At 41.1% G+C, this 24038-nt stretch overlaps 2 protein-coding genes across 4 annotated transcripts; both read right to left on the reverse strand.

The window, feature by feature from the left end:
* Positions 1-871: 871 nt before the first annotated feature.
* LOC121605305 (radial spoke head protein 6 homolog A-like) lies at positions 872-8855 on the reverse strand. Its single transcript, XM_041935176.1, has 7 exons — positions 8725-8855; positions 7521-7743; positions 4462-4728; positions 2523-2972; positions 2276-2420; positions 1213-1330; positions 872-1112 (listed from the first exon to the last, which is right to left on the reverse strand). The coding sequence occupies exons 1-7, from the start codon at positions 8829-8831 to the stop codon at positions 872-874; spliced, it is 1551 nt and encodes a 516-aa protein (XP_041791110.1). The 5' UTR covers positions 8832-8855.
* A 430-nt stretch (positions 8856-9285) lies between these two features.
* On the reverse strand, positions 9286-23688 carry dohh (deoxyhypusine hydroxylase/monooxygenase). Of its 3 annotated transcripts, none has more exons than XM_041936073.1 (6): positions 23589-23688; positions 22509-22618; positions 21659-21826; positions 20114-20190; positions 12381-12633; positions 9286-11737 (listed from the first exon to the last, which is right to left on the reverse strand). In XM_041936073.1, the coding sequence occupies exons 2-6, from the start codon at positions 22612-22614 to the stop codon at positions 11427-11429; spliced, it is 915 nt and encodes a 304-aa protein (XP_041792007.1). In that variant the 5' UTR covers positions 22615-22618; positions 23589-23688; the 3' UTR covers positions 9286-11426. The 3 variants fall into 3 exon arrangements, with proteins under 3 accessions (XP_041792007.1, XP_041792008.1, XP_041792009.1); XM_041936074.1 differs by having other exon boundaries at positions 22509-22615; positions 23589-23643; XM_041936075.1 differs by having other exon boundaries at positions 23491-23612.
* Positions 23689-24038: the final 350 nt, after the last annotated feature.

The following is a 24038-nucleotide window of genomic DNA, read 5'->3' on the forward strand; positions in this document are numbered from 1 at the left end:
ATCACAGACAACACAAATGTGGGCAGGATTTTAATTTTACACACAGTACACACCTGACTGTAACTGTTAAGAGATTCAAATTATAACTTGTGTTCTACATGAATCTAGTAACAAAGCAACCAGAGGAGCAGACTTCTAGAAGTTGTTACTAAGACTGCTAATATTAATGTCAAGCTCTCCCGCAGATGTTAGTTTGGAATTAACTTAACTGCCAATAAGGGATGTGTACTTCTCAAAATACTGTAAATGCAAAAAGAGAAGTCACTCCATATTTGGTATGTCTTAAGCAATAGCAGAATTAACTGACATTAGACCTGATAGTGCAGTCTGGATTGGAACCCATGCATAAATTTAGAAACAGACGATATATCAGCCAAAGAAGTAGACCTGCAGAGCAGAAATCCTTAACTTGAAATCATCATCTGGGTCCATCAAGCCTTCAACTTTCAATTCAAAGCAAACCATAGAATGTGAACCAAGTGAAGGAGCTGTAGTTTCCACTGAACGCTAGCTAGAACACCATCTTATTTTACATTCATTTTTTCATTCCGTCTTTTCTGTGTAATGTGTGTTCACTTGGTGCATGTGATTTCTTTCTTGTGAAGCACTTTGAGCTGCAAGTCCTGTATGAAAAGTGCTACATAGCAATTTTCGCAGACTTTTATTATTTGAGATAATGGGGTATATAAAAAAAACTGACTTGACTTAAACTGCCACTGCAAGCACTGCCTCATCTTCACACTACTGCCCTGTTCAGATATTTAATTTTGTCTGAATTTACAATAGCAATCCATGTTGCAGAGTAAACTGATTTATTTGTACGCTGACTTACAAATAAATACTAAATAGAATAAAGTATCTAACTGTTTTCTCAATAATCATCTTCCTCCTCTTCGTCTGTGTTCTCCTCCTCCTCCTCTCTCTCCTCCTGGGCAGCTTGCTGCTCCTCTAAAGACTCTTTTAGCGTCTGCTCTTCCTCCAGTGATGGGTCCAGGGCCTCAGTGATATCAGGTCCACTGGGATATTCTTTCTGCAGTAGTGGAGGGACAGGTGGGCTGTAGCCTTCGCCTTCATACTTAAGACCCCATCCAACATATATGTTCTCAAACCTCCTAAATTAAAGGACAGCACATGGTTGTTTGCAAATGACAACATTGCCTTACCATGAGAAATCAACACAGTAAGTCAGAATATTGTGATCTTTTCACTTACTTTCCACAAGCATATGCATATGCACCGGGCCAAAGGTTAGAACGCAGCACAGCTACTGCATGCTGAGAGGCGAGAGTCGAGGATATCTTTGAGGTCCAGGGAGGCCTGTTGAAAATTTCTGAAACATGCAAATATAATGTCATGAGTTCATCAACCAAAAAAAAAATATTTGAAAAGATAATGAGGATGCTAATTTATATATTTACAGTATAACACTATAGCATAGTGTATGTGTATATAACATACTCAATAATATGAACAAAATTATTTGCCACTGGTGTCTGTGTTGATGGTGCTTGATTATTTTTAAACTTGTTACTACCGCGTGCCATGTGAACAATGAGCATGTTAACCATAGAAATGATGTGTTGGAAAACCAGGGCCTACTTTTATTAGCATCTGAGTTGCCTGAATTACAAGTCCTCCTCACCAACAGATCATAGACTGAAGAAAAGGGTGACGTAGAGAAATGATCTTAAAGCAAATTCAAGTTCAAAGTTTGAACATTCAGGATGGGAGAAAAAATAATGTTAATGATGTTAGCAAAACTTGCTATTTTAATTGTATCATATTGCTAACCATTCTATGACGACACCCTGTCCCATTTGGTTGCGTGATGAGAATATTGAATAATGAATAGAATAATGAATGCATACAGCCTGTAATGTATGGTGACGTTACAGATTGGTAGAAGGACTGGAGGCACTTATTTTGATACAGCACAGGCATGGCTCAAATTTGATGTTGATAGACAGAAGGTAGAGCAGTGATTGCATGCTGCCTGAAAGCACCACAACTTCACTATCATTATCTTTGATTGCTGTTCAATTCTAAAATATTGACGTGTTAAAGTTTTATCCCCTAACTTATCTTGATTTTGGCAGCTGGGCAGTCAGAGGACATAAATATTCAATATATCAAAGTGAAACTAGAAATGTATAGGAATTTAGAAGTTTTTTTTTTTTAAAGTGAGGGCAGCAAATCCCCCTGCCCCCAATGGAAATTACATCCTTGGTTACCCTTGAAGCCAATATTGGTTTGGCAGGAAAAGTCAAAGACTGACCTGCATCTTGGGAGAGGGGAGTCAGCAGAGGGGGTCCAACTTCTGGCTCAGGCTCATCAGGCTCCTCTTCCTTCTCCTCAGCTTCTCCTTCCTCATTAGAGTCTTCTCCTGGTTTCACAGCCATGTTCATCCAAGTACAGCGACCCTACAACAGTCCATATAATCAAAATAAATAAGCACATATAAGCACACATGTAAACACCAGCTGAGAAAATGGCCAAAGCACATGCTTTCATTGGACATGTACCTGCTGGAGGATGTGCTGAACATGATGCACCCAGGTGGACAAAGACTCAGCCATCTCAGCAACGGGAATACCCTCAAAGTCAGGATTAACTTCGTAGCTGTCCCGAGGTGTCTCATCTTCCTCATCACCTTCCTCCTCCCCAGCCTGCAAGAAGCCCTGGGGGCTGACCTGTGTGCCAGCAGAGATCCGAGCAATCTGTGCTCTCAGATAGTTGGCTTCGTTCCCGGGGAAAGGTGGATGGCTCAGAACTGGTGTGCCCAGCCTCCCCGTGAAGAATTTACGGATTTGGCGAGCAACAGTGATTTGTGCAGGACTGACCGAAGGGAGCTTTACCCAAGGAAGACCAGGCTCTTTGCACACATAGTAAACAAACTTGTTAGCACCTGTCCCTATGGCCTCCTTTGGCAGCACTGGTAGGGGTTTATAGGTTGACTGAGGAAGTGGATCCATCTGTAAACAAAGGCGCCAGAATAACTATTCATAGACAATTCATTTAACTAATTTAACTTGAAAAGACAAAAGACGTTGTTTGACAGTACAAACAATAAATAAATAAAATATACAATAAAGGTAGATTCTTAAGACTCTGAAGTTCTAAGTATTTTTAAATCTGTCAGTGTCATAATTTCTAACTGTCACGATTGGCAGCCTCCTCCTGCCTGCTTCCTTGTGTTTCTTGTTTGTTCCTTCACTCTCTTCCTGTTAGTGTGTCTCTGTCTGTGTAAAATGTACATAAACAGAATACAATCATTTGCAAATAAACTGTTTACCAACAACGGTTTCACAAAGTGTTCCTTAACACGTGTAGTAATACCCCTTATACAATTGTGTTTCAAAGAGTGGTGAACCTTCCCCCATCCTTGTAAAATACCAAGGAAAGATCTGCTTCATATGGTCAAATTACATTAAAAAAATTAGTAATACACCTTCCTGATAAGAACTAAATTGGTATTAGCCTGTGCAATATTTATCCCTGCTTTATAGTTAATATTGAATGAATAAATTAGCAATTGCTGGAGTACCCCTTTCGTCAGTTCTCAAACAGAAACCCATATTCAGATAATGACACTCAAATAGACAGGGCCAGAATGAACAAATGAAGTACCCTAGTAGCTGAATAGTGCACGCCAGATAACTCAGGTTGGGAGCCTTTGTTATATGCCATACCACCGTCTCTCCCCACCTTGTTTCACTATCAACTGTCCAACGGTAAATTCCGGGGGGTGGGGAAAGCCATATTTTAAAAAAACTGAGGGGTTGTCTTACCTGTACTATAGGATGAACACTAATTCCATCCTTACAAGGGTCGTGTTGTACTCACCACTCTGCTGCTCTCACTTTTTCTAATTAAATCTTTTTGTCCAAATTGACTGAAGTGTATTGAACATCCCTGTAGGCTTGATGCCTTAAATCTGTAGACAAATCCTTTTCAACTAAAGTAAAAAGAGTAGTGGTCAAGCAATTTTATTTTATTTTATTTTTCCCCTCTCTCCAATGGCCAAAACTGTGGGATCTGTTTCTGCTCCTTTTTCCCCATTGTTTCTGTTTCTGACTTGTCAAGCAATCAAGACTCACCTGTCTCCAGTCTTCAGTAAGGATTGGATTTGACACTCTGGTTGCTTCTGAGAGCTCCAGGTTCTATGATTTTTTTTTTTTTTTTTTTTTGTCCACACAGTCTTTCCACACAGATTAATTAAAACAACTGACTTTCTCTGGTCTTAACTTGCACAAATACAAAATAAAAATAAACATGTTAGTGTACACAGTAATACCCAGCAGTGTCTCTTTTTGGTCCCAATAAACAATGTATTCACTTGAACACGCAACATTTGAAAATAAATGTGCTTTGCTCTGATGTCTGGAAATTAAAATTTGCTACAGGGGTTCTCTCTGCAGTTGAGGTAAATAAAGACCCCTGCTTTTTTTCCTATCCCCTCACCTCATTCTCCTGAGCCTCTCTCTCTTCTTCTTCTTCAGTGACCTGCTCCTCCTCTTCCTCCCCCTCTCTGTACTCAGCTTCAGCAACAATATAGCTGCTCTCTGTCCCCAGAATCTTCCCCCACAGTCGGCAGTGCAGCAGCGCCTGTGACTCAACAAGCTGCTTGAGTGCAAGGAAGACCCTCTGCATCTCCTCTCTGCCCAGACCCACTCCAGCCTGCTCCAGGAAGAAGCCAATCTCACTCACATTAGGAAGAGCTGTTTCCATCTGATTAAGACAAAAGTGTTAAAATATGTAAATTCAGCTCCATAAACTTCTGTGACTAATATCAACAAAATGATATATTTTCAGGTGAATAGGCTTGTAGGCAACATAATTAACAGGTTTTATAAGATCATCTGAACACTACATCAGTGTACCAGCAAGAATCCTGAGAAAAGACTGAATATCAAAAAACATCGTTTAAGAACACCAGACCAAAACACAGCACTGACTGGGATGATGTCAAAGGTCATTGACCAGGAGCCAGCGGACTGGGGAAAGATCAAGGACATTCACATGTGGAGAAGTGGCTCCACAAAACAGCTTTTTCTTCTGTTAAAGAAACAAAGTGGAGTCCACAGCTTAGAGGCATGTGCCTATACTCATAGAATACTCATTACAGTATGTACTGTAACTAACAATCTATTTCATATAGGCTTCACCGTCTAAGGCTACTGCTAAAGGGATAGGGGCGAAGCAGAATTTCGTCCATGCCACAAAAGACAAATAATAATCACTCTTACAAAACACTCAGTACAGAATGAGTCACAGAAAACTGAGACATCCTCGACCTAGTCTTATTTGTTGGAAAGTCAAAGAGCACAGTCTGGTAATCTGAATATGTTTCACAGCTGAGTTGTTGTACTTTAAGAAAACATGCTCTGGATGTATTATGTGCTATATATATTTGTAGACATCTGTGGATGTTGGTTATTACATATGAGGTGGGCCTTGTATGGGTCTGTACCCAAGAAGCCTTAGTGTAATGATCTTAACATCATAACGATCTACCTTACAGGCATACGCACAAGAATTTTGGCAAAAAAATACAGTCTAAAATGTCAATTTTGAGTCACAACTCATTTCCAAAAAAAGTTGGGACACTGTGTAAATGTAAATAGAATCAATCAATTTGTGATGATTTACAAAACACTGAAACCCCTTATTTAATTGAAAATAGCAACAACATAACAACATATCAAAAGCCAGCATCTGTGATGGCATAGGAGTGCATCAGCGCGCATGATAAGGGTAACCTACGTATTTGTGACAGCACCATTAATGCTTAACAATATATACAGTTTGAAGCAACATATGCTGCCAAGTAGACGTGTTTTTCAGGGAAGGCCTTGATTACTTCAGCAAAACAATGCCAAATGACATTCTGCATGTATTACAACAACAGTCCTAAACTGGTGCTGACTTGTCACCCACTGAAAATGTTTAGTACATTATAAAACATAAAATATAAAAGGAGACCAAGTACTTTTGAGCAGCTGAAATTGTACATCAAGCAAGAATGGGAAAACATTCCACTTTCAAAATGTTTGGTCTCCACAAATCCCAAACACAGTGTTGTTAAAGATGAGGTGATGCAACAGAGTGGTAAACATGACCCCAACTTTTTGGAACGTGTTGCTGGCATCAAATTCTTAATGAGGAAATCAATAGCACTTTGTGCTATTTTCAATTGAATAGGGGGGTTCAATGTTTTATAAATGATCACAGTCTGTTTCTATTTACATTTTACACATGTCCCAACTGTTTTGGAAACAGGGTTGTAAATCAGGACCTGTCTGGTCAAAGAACATGTAAACAAGATTATGTATGACCAGCTGTCACATATCATAGTTTTTGACACCTGCCACATAGTGGCGCCACCCGAGATGTTTTCAATGTTGTGGTGGCACACACTGGGGAAGAACTCTGTAGACAAAACATGGCTTTACAGCTCCTCAATGCTGAGGAAGAATTGCAATTAGTTGTAAACTTGTAAATACTCCTGTAAATGCTTGTTCACAGTTATACAACCCCTATAAAGAGTATTTGGAACAACCAATGTACTCCAATGAAAGGAAGGATAAATATCATGGGAAAAAACATTGATTCTGCTGACAAAACCTTACTTAGGCTACCCTAAGTAAATGTAAATTTCTCCTCCTGTTTTTGACACATTTAAAAATGAATAGGCCAGCTTGTAAAAGCCTTTTTCATCAACCACGACTGTGACCATGTCCCCACAAACTCACATAGGCACACTGGCTTGCCGTTTACTTCTGCAAAATAGATATCTTTTATTCATTATCATGAAGTGCGACACATTGCATCTACTTGTTTTGTTTTGTTGACAGGCACCATGATGCATTGATGTGATAGCAAGTGCTTTGTGGGTGCTATGTTCAGGGACAACTTGGAATAAGTAGTCCAGTCAAGATCAAATGGTCTCAGTTTCCCACCCCTTCTTTACAGCGAGGCACAGCAGCCCCCAGTCACATCCTCAGGAGAACACTACCCATACAAAGTCCAGCCATATACTAGATTTCGACCTAGTCTTGGTTCTTGTCCTTTAATCACACACAGGCCCAAAATGCACACACGCTTGCACATTCCCCATAGACATACACCAATTGTTGTGGAGAGATGTCAGTGATTGGGATGCCACACAGCGCCCCGAGCAGTTAAGGGTTAAGGAGTTAAGAGTTTGGTGATTTGCTACCAGTGTCCAGGAGGTACACTGACACCTTTTAGCTACCAGTCCACTCTCTGCAACGACTGATCCGTGCTGAAATTGAATCGGCAAACCTCCAGTTTCCAAGCGAAGTCCCCAAGGACCTCTGCTGTCCAAAACAGTCAATACAGTGCTGTTCAGATAACACTGATATCTAACCTGGCCTCATTAGACGTCTTAAAAAATTTTCACCCTCAATTAAATGTTACATAAGCAAGTCAAAATGCTTACATATCTTTTCCCCTACAAAAAAAAACAAATGTGCAGTGTGGATGTATGTAGCCAATACCAGTTCCACCTCCTGGTCAGTCTCTTCTGGCCGAGAAAACAGAAGGCACTGCTGCTCAGCAAGCATCTCAGCAGCTGTCGTCTGTGGAAGGTCTCGCAGGGTGATCTGCTTGTCTTCAAATAAACCCCGCTTCACTTCACGGCTCATATCCTCAATTTCATCCACCACATTTCGTGGATGCACATCCATGACCTTTATCAGCAACCGACTGAGATGGTCATAGCTGGAACATTAAAGATAAACATCAGTGAAGCATCCTGCATGTTTGCCCATCTGTTGATCATTTTAGCGAATGTCCACCCAGAAAAGTTATTCACACATAAATTTACGATGGTACAGAAGACAGGCATTTTCTGTAGAAAGTGGTGACATGGCTTCTTCAGGTTTTGTATTATGATTGCACATTGATTTCTGTTAATGTTGTTGTAAAACCAAATGAATAAAGTTGTGAAAAAAGAGTCATTGCAGGGATTGCAGACCTTTATAGGACATGCTCTTAGCCCCAATAGCCCCGCTTTCATGAAATTATTTAAGAGTAATAGTCTATACAACGATTGAGGTATTCAGTGTCAGAGAGCAAATACGTAGTTTGACACCAAAAAAAAAAAAAACATGACTATTTCTATTTCCACTTTCATGAAACTGATGTCATTATCAAAAATCATTTGAACAGCTCAATAAACTACGGCTACAACTACGGATCCACTGAAGGCTTTGTTCAACCATATAAACTAGGGTAGTTTTGCCATGTTGTGTATATCTCAGCAGCAGGTTTCCTGATTCATCAGAACAAGTTTGCTAAGAAAAAACTGGGACAGTACATTAAGTGTAACATTGGTGTTGAAATGATTAGGTTAGTCAATTAATTGATCAATCAAGAAAAATTAACACCAGAAAAAATAAAAAGATAAATGTTTGCCATTAAACCTAAACAACAATGCTCAACATTTGCTGTTGTTTCTCAAACGTGATCATTGCTGTTTTCAATGTTAACTCTAGCTATATGTTTGAGGAGGCTCATGTTTTAAGATAATTAGCTTAAATTAGCTAAAATTATCCGGATAATTCCGGATTCTTCTCGGAACAGGCTGTTTGCTATTATGTTATATTACGTTAAACTAAACATTAGTACTATTAACAGCTTCTAATCTTGCAGCTAATCGGCTGCTAATATACTAACTCTATAATTCACACAGTTACTTACAGGTTTACGTTGTTTCCCGTGTTGTTTTTCAACAAAAACGCTTTGAATGAGGCTGCTGCCTGAAGTATCTGTTGATTTCCGTCTTGGTTTCTGGTTGAAGTGTCCATCGTTCTTCACGCGAGTTAATTTAATGTGTTTCCACACTGCTGCCTTTGAGATAGAGACAGACAAAGTGTAGCTACAAGACGGGCAAAGACGTTCAAAACTCCTCCGTATCAAGCATTCAAAATGTAGTCACAGTGTCGTTGAGACACAGTGGTAGTGTGTACCCAACTTCACCTGTTGCTATGGTAACTGCAACAGTGGTTGCTAGTCCCTCTGAAAGAAACAGACACAGAACAACAAAAAACAATGGAAGTATATATACTTATTATGATTATTGTTATTATTGTGTTTCTAGATATATATATATATATAGAAACACAATAATAACAATAATCATAATAATAATACATTTATTATGTATTGTCCAGCTGAAAAATACAGGGAAAGTGGTATGTACCATACAGGTGTGAAAAGAATAATGTGTTTATAAAAAAAAAAAAAACAGAAAAGAAAATAAAAAACCTCATAGAGGCAAAACAGAAAGTGTTCAGACAGGTACACAGATTCCAAGGCTTACAAGAAGCAAAAAAATAAACATTCATAGAAAGACCTGAAACCAGTGCAGCAGCATAAGCCACATCCCCATTGTCACTAGAGTCTATATTAAAAGGCCCAAACCTTACAGCAGAAATAAATGTTTACAATCTGGTACAAAAAACGGTTTTGGTTGCTATCACTTCTTTCACAGTCTGCTTTCTTGGTCTGCTTCTGGCAGTAGAATGCCTTACCAAAGAGGTCAATAACTGCAGCATTACTTGTAGCATAGAGCTTGATTGTTTTCGCCATCATTGTATGCATAAGTCCTTGACTGTGTGTTCTTCCGTTTGTCTGGAGATGTTTCGAGCTCTGGCCATCCAATGAAGTTTATTGAGCACTCAGCCAGGCATCTGTCTTCCGACTCTCGCAAAGGAAGAATGCAATGGCTATTGTCAACACCTTTCCTGGCCTGCTCTCTCCCATCTTTCTCTCCCTGTAGCATGGCAAATGAGTTTCTGCCCATTCATAACAAAACTGTAATACCCACACCCTGAAAATATTATATAACAATACATATCAATTGCCTTGTTTACGTTGCACAATTGACCAACCTTGGCTTCAGCTGAGCCTTTGTTTGTATTCATTAATATGTGAGTAATTATGACCATAGAACTGCAAGAAAAATATCAATGCATTCATTTTGTAAATCAATGATGGAAGTACTACTCAGATATTTTACCTTAGTAAAAGTAACAATACCAGTGTAAATACTGTTACAAGTAAGTATGATGATGATGAAGGTGGTGGAGACCTCTCACACATGGCTCCAAAATCTTACAGGTGTTGAATTTGGTTGAGTTATTTGACTGAAGGCCACAGAATATGATTCCCATAATTTTCATTCTCATCAAACAATTCAGTGAGCCCTCTGTAGAGGCATCTGTATTATGTTGCTGTTTCTCTACCTATTTATTTTAAAATTTTCCTTTAATGTGCTTAATGTGTCTCAATGTGTACAAAACATTAACTGTGATAGCTGTCACTAATAGAAAAAGTAAGATTTGCAAATGTGCTAATAAAAATCTCTACCAAATTGCTTCTCAGTGAACTTGAACTGTAGGGCTGAAGGAATAACAAAGCTTATGAGATCACAGACAACACAAATGTGGGCAGGATTTTAATTTTACACACAGTACACACCTGACTGTAACTGTTAAGAGATTCAAATTATAACTTGTGTTCTACATGAATCTAGTAACAAAGCAACCAGAGGAGCAGACTTCTAGAAGTTGTTACTAAGACTGCTAATATTAATGTCAAGCTCTCCCGCAGATGTTAGTTTGGAATTAACTTAACTGCCAATAAGGGATGTGTACTTCTCAAAATACTGTAAATGCAAAAAGAGAAGTCACTCCATATTTGGTATGTCTTAAGCAATAGCAGAATTAACTGACATTAGACCTGATAGTGCAGTCTGGATTGGAACCCATGCATAAATTTAGAAACAGACGATATATCAGCCAAAGAAGTAGACCTGCAGAGCAGAAATCCTTAACTTGAAATCATCATCTGGGTCCATCAAGCCTTCAACTTTCAATTCAAAGCAAACCATAGAATGTGAACCAAGTGAAGGAGCTGTAGTTTCCACTGAACTCCAGTATTTTGTCTGGAGCAAAATAATAATAAAAAAAACTTGCAGGTCAGTTATGAGATCAGCCCTGAGCTGTTAAACACTCAACAAATACAGATACAGTATGCTATGTGTTATTGTCTACTGTTACTGGCTGTGTATTGGAGGAAAAACAAAACAAATAATGCAGTGGTTTCTTGGAGGGGGAAAGCAAACAAAGGACTCTGCTCCCACCCCCCTAACAGCAACACCCACACAGCCAAAAGTTTAGAGTTCATTGCTGCAGTTCACAAACTCTAGTCAGGTTTGTTTGGGCATTTTAAATTTCAGTTTTAATTTCATGTGCTGAGTATATACTGTAAAGCTTCACCCCAGAGATTAATGAGGAGTGATGCCCTGCTGTGTCTGCTGCATAATCTAATAAAATAGAGAAGAGTCAACCTGTTAAATGAGATATGGGTGAAAAGCCCTTCGGTTGTGACATTGACCTTTAACCCTGTAACCTGACCAGCCCATCTGCATACTGGAACTGGTCATTGTTTTCATACTCCAACATATCCAGAGCGACCTCACAGCTCTCCTTGACGATACGTTCTCTGTCTCCACAGTAATGCTGCAGCACAGCCAGGCACTCCTCTTTGCCAATGGAGCCAAGAGCCTCTGCCGCCTCGTGTCTAACCATAGGGTTCTCCCCAGAACGCTCCAGAGCTGCGCGCAAGGCTGGGACTGCTGCCGGGTGCTGTATCTGACCCAGGACATAGCCAATCTCATGACGAAACAGAGCACTGGAGCATTGCAGGCCTGAAGACAAACATGAAAGGTTTATGCAGTGGCTAAAACTGCTGTTCTCATTACAGGGCTGCTTCACTGAGAAGCATGCTGCATGTATGACATATAGGATTTCCCACGACCATCACTATTCCAGTGCACTCAAAGCTCAGCTCCGCAAGACATTTCAAGACTTCTGTTTGGTCAGTTATTATGCACAGTCAAACCTGGCGAATTTCAGGTTAGTTGTTGGCAATACAAACATCATCTCCCATAAATGATAAAAAGCTATGAGACTCATAACTTGGAAAAAGGTTAAGTTGATAGAGCACAGTGCCGCCGATGACATACCAGACAAGCTGTGTGAAGTTGAAAGACATTACAATTAAATAAATTTAACTGTAAAAAAGATAAAAATGGGCAATAACCACCCAGAGGAAAAGTAGAATCTTCTGTCTTTATGCTGTCAATATTGATGATGTGATTTCATTGTCATGCACTCCCTTGGAATCATGTCACAAGTCATCAGTTCATCAGTGTCCAAATGTTCAGCAAGTGAAAGTCAGAGCGGAGATTAAGAGATAAATTACCAATTATCTTAAACTACCGTTGTGTGGTTGTGGAATGACTGCAGTGATACACGGATAAAACAGTAAGCTATAGTGCAGTATCCTACCGTCTCCGAGTGCCAGCACAGCCTCCTCACTGCCAAGGTTACGCAGGGCAAACATGGCGCGATAGCGTTCAAAGAGTGGCAGACTTTCATCCAACAGGATAGAGCGTAGATCTGACACACTCTTCCTCACTGCTGGAGGGGCTGGGTCTACAGAGCAGTAAGGGTTATCTGTACTGCCATCATCTGCCAGTTTCTCTCCTCCACTCTGCAGCCACTCCAATCGACGAACAGCCAACTGACACGTCTCTGCAACCTGTATAGAAGCAGGGGAGCATGAAAGGGGTGGAAGATACAGTAGAAATATGTATAACCCTGTGAGGGAGCTGGGAAGAATCCCCCTCACTAAGAGTAAAACATGCACATTGACAAATACAGACTGACACAGCAAGTTTATTTGTTGTAAAAGACACTAGTTAACTGCTCTCTCTCTCTCTGAGATCCACTTTAGGGGCGTGCTTCATGCAGTGCACACATGAAGATGCGGCCGCAGCATACCAGCAGTTGCCATTTACCTAATTAGGTTAAGCAGGGGGATCAGAGAGGAGAAAGGGGAGGGGTTGTAGGGGGATTTTTGTTGAGTTTGGTTGTTGTTTAGTGTTTCTTTAGAGTATTAGGTGGTTTTGTTAACTTTGTCAGGCTGTAGTTATTTGCATTGTGTAGAATAAGTGTCAGTGTGTTAAATTATACATATAATGTGTGTGTGTTTTAAGTTAAGTGTGAGCAGGTCACAGTGTCACTGGGGTGGGAGGAGATTGGCTATAAAAGCCAGGTGAGCAATAGCGCAGTGTGTGACAGTGGGGGGGGGGTGGGGGGGTGGGTAGGTTGAAGCTGGCTGGCTTATAGCAGGGCTCGAGCAGAGCTGAAGAAAGGAATTAAGCAGGCCCAGCTCTGGTACAAAAACAAAAGTGAAGATCACTTTAATAACAACAACCCACAGAACATGTGTAGAGGCATCAGAACCATGACGGACTACAAGCCTAACACTCAGCTCGCCAGCCACGACTCCACCCTGCCTGACACCTTAAACAGCTTCTTTGCCTGCTTGGACACATCAGGCAGCAGAGAAGTTACACGCCTACCCCAGCTGGAGGAGCAGCACCAGCCCCTCGTCCTACAGCAGCACCAGGTGACATCCACCCTGAGGAGGATCAACACCCGCAGAGCTACGGTGTCAGGCAAGACTTTGAGGACATGCGCTGACCAGCTAGCAGGAGTGTTCCTGGACATCTTCAATCTGTCCTTGCAGCTGTCTATGGTTCCTGAGTGCCTCAAGTCCTCCATCACCTGCCGGAATGACTACCGGCCTGTTGCTCTGACCCCGGTAATCATGAATTGCTTTGAGCGGATTATTCTCAGGTACATCAGAGGCTTCATCCCCTCAGACCTAGACAGCCTTCAGTTGGCCTACAGAGGGAATCGGTCCACAGAGGATGCTGTCTCCATCATCCTGCACACAGCCCTGACCCACCTGCAGCAGCCCAACACCTACGTCAGGATGCTATTTGTTGACTTTAGCTCAGCTTTTAACAACCGTCATCCCAGACAAGCTGGCGCTGAAGCTACACGCAGTGGGTCTGCCTGCGTCTCTGTGCCACTGGATCAGAGACTTTCTCACCAACAGGCCTCAGGTGGTGAGAATAGGGAACATAACATCATCCCCTCTGGTCCTCAGCACAGGCATGCCACAAGGTTGTGTGCTCAGCCCAGCCCTCTTCACCATGTTTACTCACAACTGTGCTGCCATCCACCCCACCAACACAGTAGTGAAGTTTGCAGACGACACTACAGCAGTGGGTCTCATCTCAGATAACAACGAGACCAACTACAGAGAGGAGATACGCCAGCTCAACCAGTGGTGTTCAGCCAACAACCTGGTGCTGAACACAGGGAAGACCAAGGAGGTCATTGAGGATTTCAGGAGGTCCAGGAAGATGGATCATGCCCCCCCTCCTCATGGACGGAGAAGTGGTGGAGCGTGTGGACAACATCATGCTCCTGGGCCTCCACATCACATCTGATCTCTCCTGGTCCATGAACACCTCACGCAAGAAGGCACAACAAAGGCTCTTCTTCCTCAGGAAGCTGAAACGAGCTGGACTCTCCTCTCGGTTGCTCGTTAACTTCTACAGGGCCACAATTGAAAGCATCCTCTGCCTCAGTGTGACAGTGTGGTATGGCAGCTGCACGGCACAGGAGAGGAAACAACTGGCACGGGTGGTTAAAAATGCACAGGGCATCGTGGGCTGCCCCCTTCCTGACCTAGACTCTATATATGAAGGCCGGGTCAGGAAGAGGGCGAGATCCATCCCCACGGACCCCAGCCATCCGGGCCACAGACTGTTTGTACCTCTACCATCAGGAAAGCGGTACAGGAACATCCGCACCACCACTAACAGACTGAGGGAAAGCTTCTTCCCCAGAGCTGTTTGAGCTATCACCCCCAGCAGCCCCTCACTGGAGTGAGAGACTGTGAGAACTGTGAACCACTGCACACTGCACACTGCACTTTACACCTACACCTCCACCTCCACCTCCACCTCCACCTGCACCTGCACCTGCACCTTCTGTGTACTTAACATTCAAGTACACACACACACTTAACTCAATTATATACATTTTAGTATATTGGCACATTTCATTTCATTGGTATATTTTATTGTTTACTGTTTTTTTTACATTTTAGTATATTTCAGCTGCTGTCAGTACGTTTCACTGGTATATTTTATTCTGTTGGTACATTTCACTGATGTACATTTTATTCTGTTTGTATATTTTATTCTGTCGGCACATTTCACTGATATATTTTTATTTTTATTGCCTTAGTATATTTTCATTCTGGTATATTTTTAATTGCATTTACGAATATTTTGATTGCATGTTGGTTTACTTTATTATACTTGTGAAACACTGTACCTTCATGGTAGGCAGTGTTGTCCACACAGAAATTAATGTAATTAATTGTGTGGTCTTCGCGTTTGGGACCCTCTGGTATCCCTCGGGTGAAATTGACCCGGGACATATTTGGGGTGTTAAAAGCAAGTACAAATCAAAATTTAATTTCATAACCCATTAACATACATGACCTTTATCTCAATTGCAGATAGATACTTTATTAATCTCCAAAGAGAAATGTACAAACAACAGAGACAACATATATGTTTAGTTATTGCATCACCCCTACGACAACACAATTAAAAATGGAAGTTTGATTTGTTTTTAGGAATTTTACTATCCACTGTTACTGTCAAATCATGCACACCTCTGAAGAAAAGAAAAGAGACAATATTTTCATCAACATTTTTTCTCAAGTGGCCATCGCAGTGTTCTGCTTTGACAGCTGTAGCAGGCCAGCAGCTTGTCGAGGTTATCTACTCCTCCTTCCTATTTTTGTGGATTGTTCCAACCATTGTCAGCTTTCTTTTGAGAAGCTCCTGTTCCAGGTTGTCCGGTGTGAAAAAGTTGTCATAGGTAATGTTGTGACCACTTAGGCCTTGTGACATATCTAGCACCACTCATGTTCCCTGGTTTCTTTCAGCAGCTCCTCTTTCTGGCTTCCCTGTATAAATCTGCATGTGCATAAGATGTAACAGCATCACAGGCATCCCAGATTTTGATGCCATACCTTGCTGTTTTTTAGGGCATATATTGCCTGAAAGGGCAGCAGCCCCTAAAACCCACAAGTCGTTCATCCACTGTTACATTGGGCCCAGGGTTGTAAAGGCGGGGAAGCTGGTCCACCCACAAGTCCCACACAGAGCGGATTGCTGGCAACTTGTTGGGGATGAAGACCATTCAGTCTTTCTATTTTTTGACAAAGATGTCTGTGGGCCTATTCCAGTGGCTGGCTCTTGGGCTGCTCCAGCAGCTCCCCGTAGTGCTTCATCTAGAGCTCTTTGTGGTGCATGTTCCTGGTCATCTTCAAATTCGCTTTTAGAATCAGAATTTATGTCTAAATTGTCTTCATATTCTGAGACATTTTTCTCTTCCACATTGCTGCATGCCTGGCTCTCTTCAAGTATGAGCTCTAAAGCCATCTGACTGCTGAATTTCTGGTCATATTGAGAGTGGAAGGTTGTACTGTGAAGTAGAGGTACTTATACCTTTTGTCCCCTCCACCTGATGAACAGTGCCTTTGATGACATGCTGTCAATCAAATGTTACAAAATAATGCTCTAAACAACCTGACACAGTGTCAAAAGAGCAGAAAAAAAGATCAGACAGCTTCTCTGTGCTGAGTGTGTGCACATCCATGTATGTGGGTCAAAATGACCCGAATACCATATAAAGGATGTAAATGTGTGGGGTATAGTAGCAAGTGTGCTCAATTAATTTTTTTTATTTGTACGTTTATCACCGAAAATAAGCTAAGGCCATGGAGTTTCAGGTAGAACAAATGTATACTTGTAACATTTTTATTATTGCAAAAATTTGAAACGGATCAATTTGACCCGAATACCACATAAGGGTTAAACTGTTGATGTTGATGCAGCTCAGTGGGGAGAAGGACGAAGAGCTATAAGCATCCTTAGTGTTTGCATACAGTAAGTCCATGGTTTTATTGTCTCTGCTGTGGCATTTAACATATTCTGTGAAGGTGGGGAGAGTGGAAGACAGGGAAGCATGATTAGTTCTAAGTCTCCAGAGATGAGGATAATCTAGTGGTGCGATGTCTGCAGCTGTGAAACCACAGTGTGTAGGAGCTTGCATGCTGCTGCAGCGGGGAGGGATGTACACTGTTATCATGATGATGTGATGATGTCACGTAGGTACTGATTTATCTTCAAATACAGAAACCATAGCAGTAGCTGTTAAACCTGTCATATTTTTAGACAGCTTCTGTCCTGTCAAGATTCACGAATTAATCTCAACAATTTCCTCATCAAAATCATCAACCTGTATCTTAGATCCCATCCTGACCAAGCTGTTTAAAGATGTTTTACCCTAATTGGATCTTCTGTATTAGACATGATCAACCTGTCTCTGTCAACAGGCTATGTACCACAGTCCTTTAAAGTAGCTCTAATAAAACCTCTCCTCAAAAGCCTACTCTTGATCCAGGGGTCTTAGCCAACTACAGACCTGTATCTAACCTACCCTTTCTCTCAAAAATTCTTGAGAAAGCAGTTGCTAGTCAGCTGTACAACTTTTTACATAACAATAGTTTATTTGAGGATTTCCAGTCAGGATTTGGAGTGCATCATAGCACAGAGACAGCATTGTTAAAAGTCACAAACGACCTTCTAGTTGCATCAGACAAAGGACTTGTCTCTGTACTGGTATTACTAAATCTTAGTGCCGCATTTGACACTATTGACCTAGACCTAAATCCTACTTTTCAGAACCATATCAGTTCGTACATGTTAATGATGACTTCTCTGTGTACACTAAAGCAACTCATGGAGTTCTGCAGGGTTCTGTGTTTGGACCGATCCTTTTCACTCTATATATGCTTCCTCTAGGCAACATAATCAGGAAACATTCCATACATTTTCACTGTTATGCAGAGCTCTCTCTCTCTCTGTGTCTGTCTGTGTTAGTTCTTCCATTTTATTAGGGAGAGATCTCACATTCCCCATAGTAAGAGATGCACTTCACTCCAGCTCTGCCTCCCATCTTCCTTCTCCTCATTTCCACAGGGATTTCCTGTCTTTCTGACGGGAATATGCTCGTGTTGTACAGCACTAACAGCTGTTTCTGGGTGTAAAAAATAGAGCAGTGGCTGAATGGATCACCCGATGTTGTTTTAAACAGTCCTAAAAAAGTAAAAACCAAATCACTAATCTTCAAATCCATTTGCACATCCATAGGTGTGCATGATCGGTCGGAGCTGCTGTAACTAGCAGCCACACTTGTGACGCAATCTTGATCGCATACATGTCTGTCCAGACTCATATGTAGTGAAAACTTTGCAGGACTTTAATAAAAGGTATTAAGTGTATTTTTTAGTGAAATGGGAGTTATCACTGTACTGACATATGATTCTAGTAAATAATTCCCAGTGAGAAACATGCTGTCTTCATTTAGAGAGTATTATCAGAAGACCAATGAGCATGTGGTGGACTACAATATGGATGTTGCTGCAAAGAAGCTACAAATTGTAAAAGGTGCATATTTCACACACATCTTCAACACAACAGCACAGTAAATCTATATAATCGCCACAGTTTCAAGCTGGGCACTAGGGCTGTCAACAAATACTCTCAATTCAAATTTATATTCAAATAGTAAAAAAAAAAATTTCACTCATTCGATTGTGAAGATTAATATTTGATGGTGGAAAAAACAGCACCTGCAGCATCTGGGGCACCCCAAGACACCCCAACAAGAAGACAAGCATGTCAGAATTTTTTTGTCTTCACATGCCTTCATACAAATAAAATTACTATATGAGAAACTTGTTTCTACTTGTTGCTACCCAGTAGATGTATAAATAATGACCGAATGGGCCGAAGTTTACACCGCCTTGCTTTTAATGTTGTAGCGCATCCACAGCTGTTTTTTCTTTTTTGTTTTTCTGTACACAACACTGCCAACACTGTGACTGTGGCTTTACCTGCCATGACATCTGAACTTGTGCGTGATCATGAAAAAAGACGTGCTACGATTAATCTGGGTCAAGAGTTTATGGCACTGTGATCATTAGATCTGACACGACCATTGTGAAAGACAAAAAAATCGTGTGTTCTGACATATTTAAATCGCTCCAGTCAATGTCCGGTAAAAATGATTCCCAAATTAGATGTGAAAATATACTGGCTCTACACACTGTTGTCACGGCTTCTCTGATGTCCACCCCCTCTCTCGATTTGGTTAATTCAGACGTTTTGTTTTTGTTGTGTTTGAATTAAGTGTGTTTTACACACTTTGGTGAGAGCAATACAACAGCTGTATGCAAATGGTCAGAGGGATTACATAGCAGCCTGCTGACCCTGCTGCTGGCTGCAGCATTTCTGCTAAATACTGCACACTGCTAAATAAAATTTTTAAAAAATGTTGTCTCTATTAGTCATTTAGACACAAAAACAGGGGAAAATAAAGTCCATAATCAGATTATACGTGACCGGCATTTCTCCAGTTTTTTCTTCATGAACATTTTCATGACATGTGGACCAACACTAACAGGGAACTCTGCACATAATCTCGCTTTCATGGATTGAAAATGTAATGTAGGTGAAGCTGAAACGATGACTAATTAAACAACAAGGTATAGGATAATATTTTATTTGTTTATTTTGTCATGTCTAGGTCTGTAGATCTTTTAAAAGACATGTTTACGTTGAAGTAATGTACAAGTAGAATGTCTCTTGTTGTATTGGTTTTCACTCTTACAGACAAAATGCGCAAATATATATCTCAATGGTTTGAGACTATGTGTGTTTTTTTAGAAGGAACATTCAAATGTCGGAACTTACTTATGTACGTCCTGAAAACATAATGTCTCTGGCCACAGCTTTTGCTGGGCATAGTCACAAGTGTATTATTTTAAAGGGCAAGTGCTTTTAATGTTTATGATGCAATGTTTTACTCTAACATTTGATGCCATAATTCTGTTGTAGATTCGCTTGCCCAGGGGCGCGCACGCACACGCGCACACACACGAGGAAGTGGGGATTGAGCCGCCAGCCTTGTGATCAAAGGATGACCTGCTCAGCCTCATCCTATGCCATATCCATTCAATGGCCTGATACCACTTTGTAGGCTTTGTAATTATAGGCTAAATATTATGTTCCTACCTCTATGACGGGGTCCTCACTGTATTGTTTCAGTAGGTCCAGAACCGCAGGATCACCAATTGCTCCAAGAGCCTCCCCTAAAGACAGACACACAGTCAAAGGGACACACAGCTCAAATATTGGTATTCTGTATACTACTGACCACAAACGATGTGTGTTATGTGCTGCTATACCAACACATCTTTTCTACATACTGTACTCATCTAAACATTTTCTGCTGCCTACAAAGGCTGTCCCTTGTGTAAAGGAACATAATTAAAGTGTGTGTGAGTGTGTATGGGGGCTGTTTGTCAGTCAATGTTTTTCTGTGAACAACCGCTTGTATTCTAGAGTGGATCTAATTTTTTTCTCAGCTGTTTGTCCTTCTACTTTTTCGTTTTTTTTTTCTTTCCTAAAGCTCAGTGTACATTTATGGATGTTAATCCTCCATCGACATAACAAATCTTGATCTATCTTGATCCTCGGAAAGTTTATCACACTGAATGATATCAATATGCATTTCACGTCAGTGTGTTCAGATTTTGAGCTATGAATGCAAGAAGAATGATTCTGACTCTAATTCACTTCATACAGTAACTCTGCCTCATGTCTCTCCCTTAATGCCTCCCCTTCAAATATCCGGCACCCCCCAGGAAGGCTTTGGTCTTTCTCTTTTGATTTCTCATGTTTAAAATGCCCTCTAGAACAATGACATTAGGTACAGGGAAGCACAGTCAATTTTTTAGTCCCCATCTCACCCTGTAACGTCAATCCTGTCTGAATGTCGCTTTAGTGAATTATGGTCTGGATTTTGTAACATCTTGTACCTGTGCTTGCTGATAGCACAGGAGAGCAACAGAATAATCATCATCATCATCATCATCATCATTGTTAGCTAGTTTAGATTACAGGCTATTTGTCAGAGTGCAGACATAGCTGCGTGGACAGTCTTTGAAAAAGATCTGAGCTTGAATCAAACAGTTCCATGAATATGACAACCTGTGCAGGAAACAAAGCACCAGAGTCCTGAAGTGAAACATTCAGCCATGTGTGCAGTTCTGTGCACACATGTGTTTGTGTTTTAATACTAAAAAGTATTAATTTAATTTCTAAATGCTTTACAAAAGCAACTGAACTTTGAGGTTCTAGAAGACATTTTGCCTTCAGTTCTGACTGAACACACCTACTTTCAACAAAAGGCACCCAATATTGCTAAATAGCCAGCCAGCCAAACCTTGCTTATCGTATCCCTATTGTCTTCTGTCTTAATGCTGCTACAGCTGCAGAATTTGACCAACAGTTGAACAATGATCGCTCGGCCAAATGGGCTGGCTCTCTCTCCTCTCTAATGCCGGTGCCTTCAGTCTCACTACACTTAGATGATTGACTGACAGCAATGGCGGTATGTTTACCGGCCCACAGAGTGACCCGCCAACTAGGATTTCTCCTAGTGCTCTGATGGCGAGCTGACTTTTTCAACAAGCAACTCAATGGTTTGTTAAATATTCCCTTTGTTTACCTGCAGGTGTGAACTTCCAACCCTGGTGTGCATGCATGCAAGTTTACCTGCTTCATGCCTGACCATCGGCTCCTGCTGCACATCTTTGAGTACAGCAGTCAAGGTGGGTATGGCCCGCCTGTCCTGCATCTGACCCAGGCAGTAAGCCAGCTCATGCTTCAGTAGGGCAGAATCATCAGTGAAGGCTTTACTGATCCATACTATAGCTTCAGCACCTAACATACGGATAACAGTTTAAATTAGTTCATACAATACACAGACATTACACAGATTTCCTGTTTGACATGTTCAACCTGAAGACTTACGGTTTTCATGGATGGACCGCACGTCAAAAATAGGAGTCTTAGCAGATGTATTTTCCCAACACATAACCATGACTTCAATTTCAAAAACATTTCATTGTCTGTGACAGACAGTACCATGCAACAACATATGCTTAAGCAATGCTTATGCTTATGCTTATGCAATAGCATATGCATAACTGGAAACTGGTATGAGACTCCTGTCTGTCATCCGTATAGCCACTGCAGAAGTGATGCTTTCTTGTGATACTGACTGGGTGTATGGTAGGTCTGTTCTCAAACTCATTGCGAAATGGATTAAATGTTATGAGAAAACTTGAGAAAGCTGAATTGGTGTTCTGAGAAATACAAACGCTGATACATCACTCAATCCCTGATTGTGGTACCACTATGCACTCTCATTCCTGGGCCCTCAGTGTTCCACAGGAGCAGCTGAATCATGTGTGACAACTAGTGCTACAATTCAGTATTCCCAGTGTGGTCTGGTGTTTTTACATCGACCCAACCCTATTTGCAAAGGTCTACATTACTGACCTGGTTGACACAAAGTTGTGGTCAAAAATTCAGCATGGATGTGATGACGGTTTGTCTTTACCTCCAATATTCTTGAGGGTGAATAAGGCTCTGAACCGCCGGGTCAGGTCGAGTTCTGGGTCCACCAGAACCTGTCCTACTGCTGTCACCTGCTCGACACTGGTCATACTGCTGCACAGAGAGACAGATAGCTGTATGTATTGGGTTTACTTGGGGGCTTATGATTTCCACAATGCAGAAAGCACATGTTGAAGCACGGAACATCACAATAAAAACGGAATCAAATGTAAAACAAGAAAGATCTCCTGTTTCACTAGCATTCAGACAAGCACTTTATCACAGTGCCTAACCCAAATGAACAGAAAAAAAGATTAGGATTAGAGAAAGAGTGAGAGACTGGCAAGAGTTCAGCGCTTCAGCAAACACATCGGTGGACACAAGACGTGAATTCTGCACTGAATGTGTGGAGTCCGATCTTCTGTTGGAAAATGAAAAAGCTGTGTACGTCGAGCATTGTATACAATGAGGAGCATTACCTGAGCACAAGTATCCTCTGTTAACCCACTCATCCAGTGTGAGCTGACTTTGACTATTTTCTGATTACATAATTAAAGACTCAAAATGACAAAATGTGCTTCGATCTTATAACAGACTTTATACGAAAACACAGAATTCTGGAAAAATAAAACAAAACCTCTGCTATTATCTAACCAGTTCACTTTAGCTCCTTCTTCTTTAAACCCCTTCTCCCTTTAAATATTACAAACTGATGTGTTGACTTAAAAAGTAAAGATGCAAAGATTAGCCGATTAACTGACTGACAGAAAATTAATCAGCTACGTTTTGCTGAGTAACTTTAATTTGAAGTCATTTTCTTGTCAATAGCCCACAGATCCAGCTCTCATAGCATGGCTACAAGCCACGTTTCAGGCTGCAGGGTGTCGTTATGTTGACAGCTGTCGTTATTAAAGGCTACTTCAGCTGAAGCTAACTGATAGCTTACTGAGTTTAAACTCAGCTCCCCTAACTCCATCTTGACATACCTCAAACTTCCAAAGTATTCAATCAAGAATTCAAATTCACTGATACCAACACACGACGATGAAGAGAGCAAAACTTCGTCACTTCGACACGTACTGACCTTCGGTGTCTACAGACAGAATTCCACACCGGTCTGATCTGTGGATTGGTGACTGGTCCAGCTGCACGCGTAGAGAGTTTCTTCTTCTTTTCTTCCTCCTCCTGTTCCTCCTCCTGTTTCTCATCTTCTTCTTCGTTCAGGTTTTACGGCAGTTAGCAGTCATGATTTTGCGTTACTGCCACCCTCAGGTTGTACTCGCTTTCATTATCCATGCTGGAGATCTTTCAGTGATACGGGCCTTTAAAAACTAAATAACAATTTCCTCCCTTGAACACTATCCCCGGATTCTAATATACTCTTAACGTTGTCCTCTATGTTCTCTAGCTGTGTCATCATTTCTTGTCTGTCATGTGAACCTCCTGCATGATATAAGAATATGTTGATCTATGATGAAAAGTTGCTAAGGTTGCTGTGCCCAATTCTCAACCTGCTTATTATTTCTTGCTTTTT

This window comes from Chelmon rostratus, chromosome 4, assembly GCF_017976325.1.
Source record: "Chelmon rostratus isolate fCheRos1 chromosome 4, fCheRos1.pri, whole genome shotgun sequence".
NCBI classification, from domain to species: domain Eukaryota; kingdom Metazoa; phylum Chordata; class Actinopteri; order Chaetodontiformes; family Chaetodontidae; genus Chelmon; species Chelmon rostratus.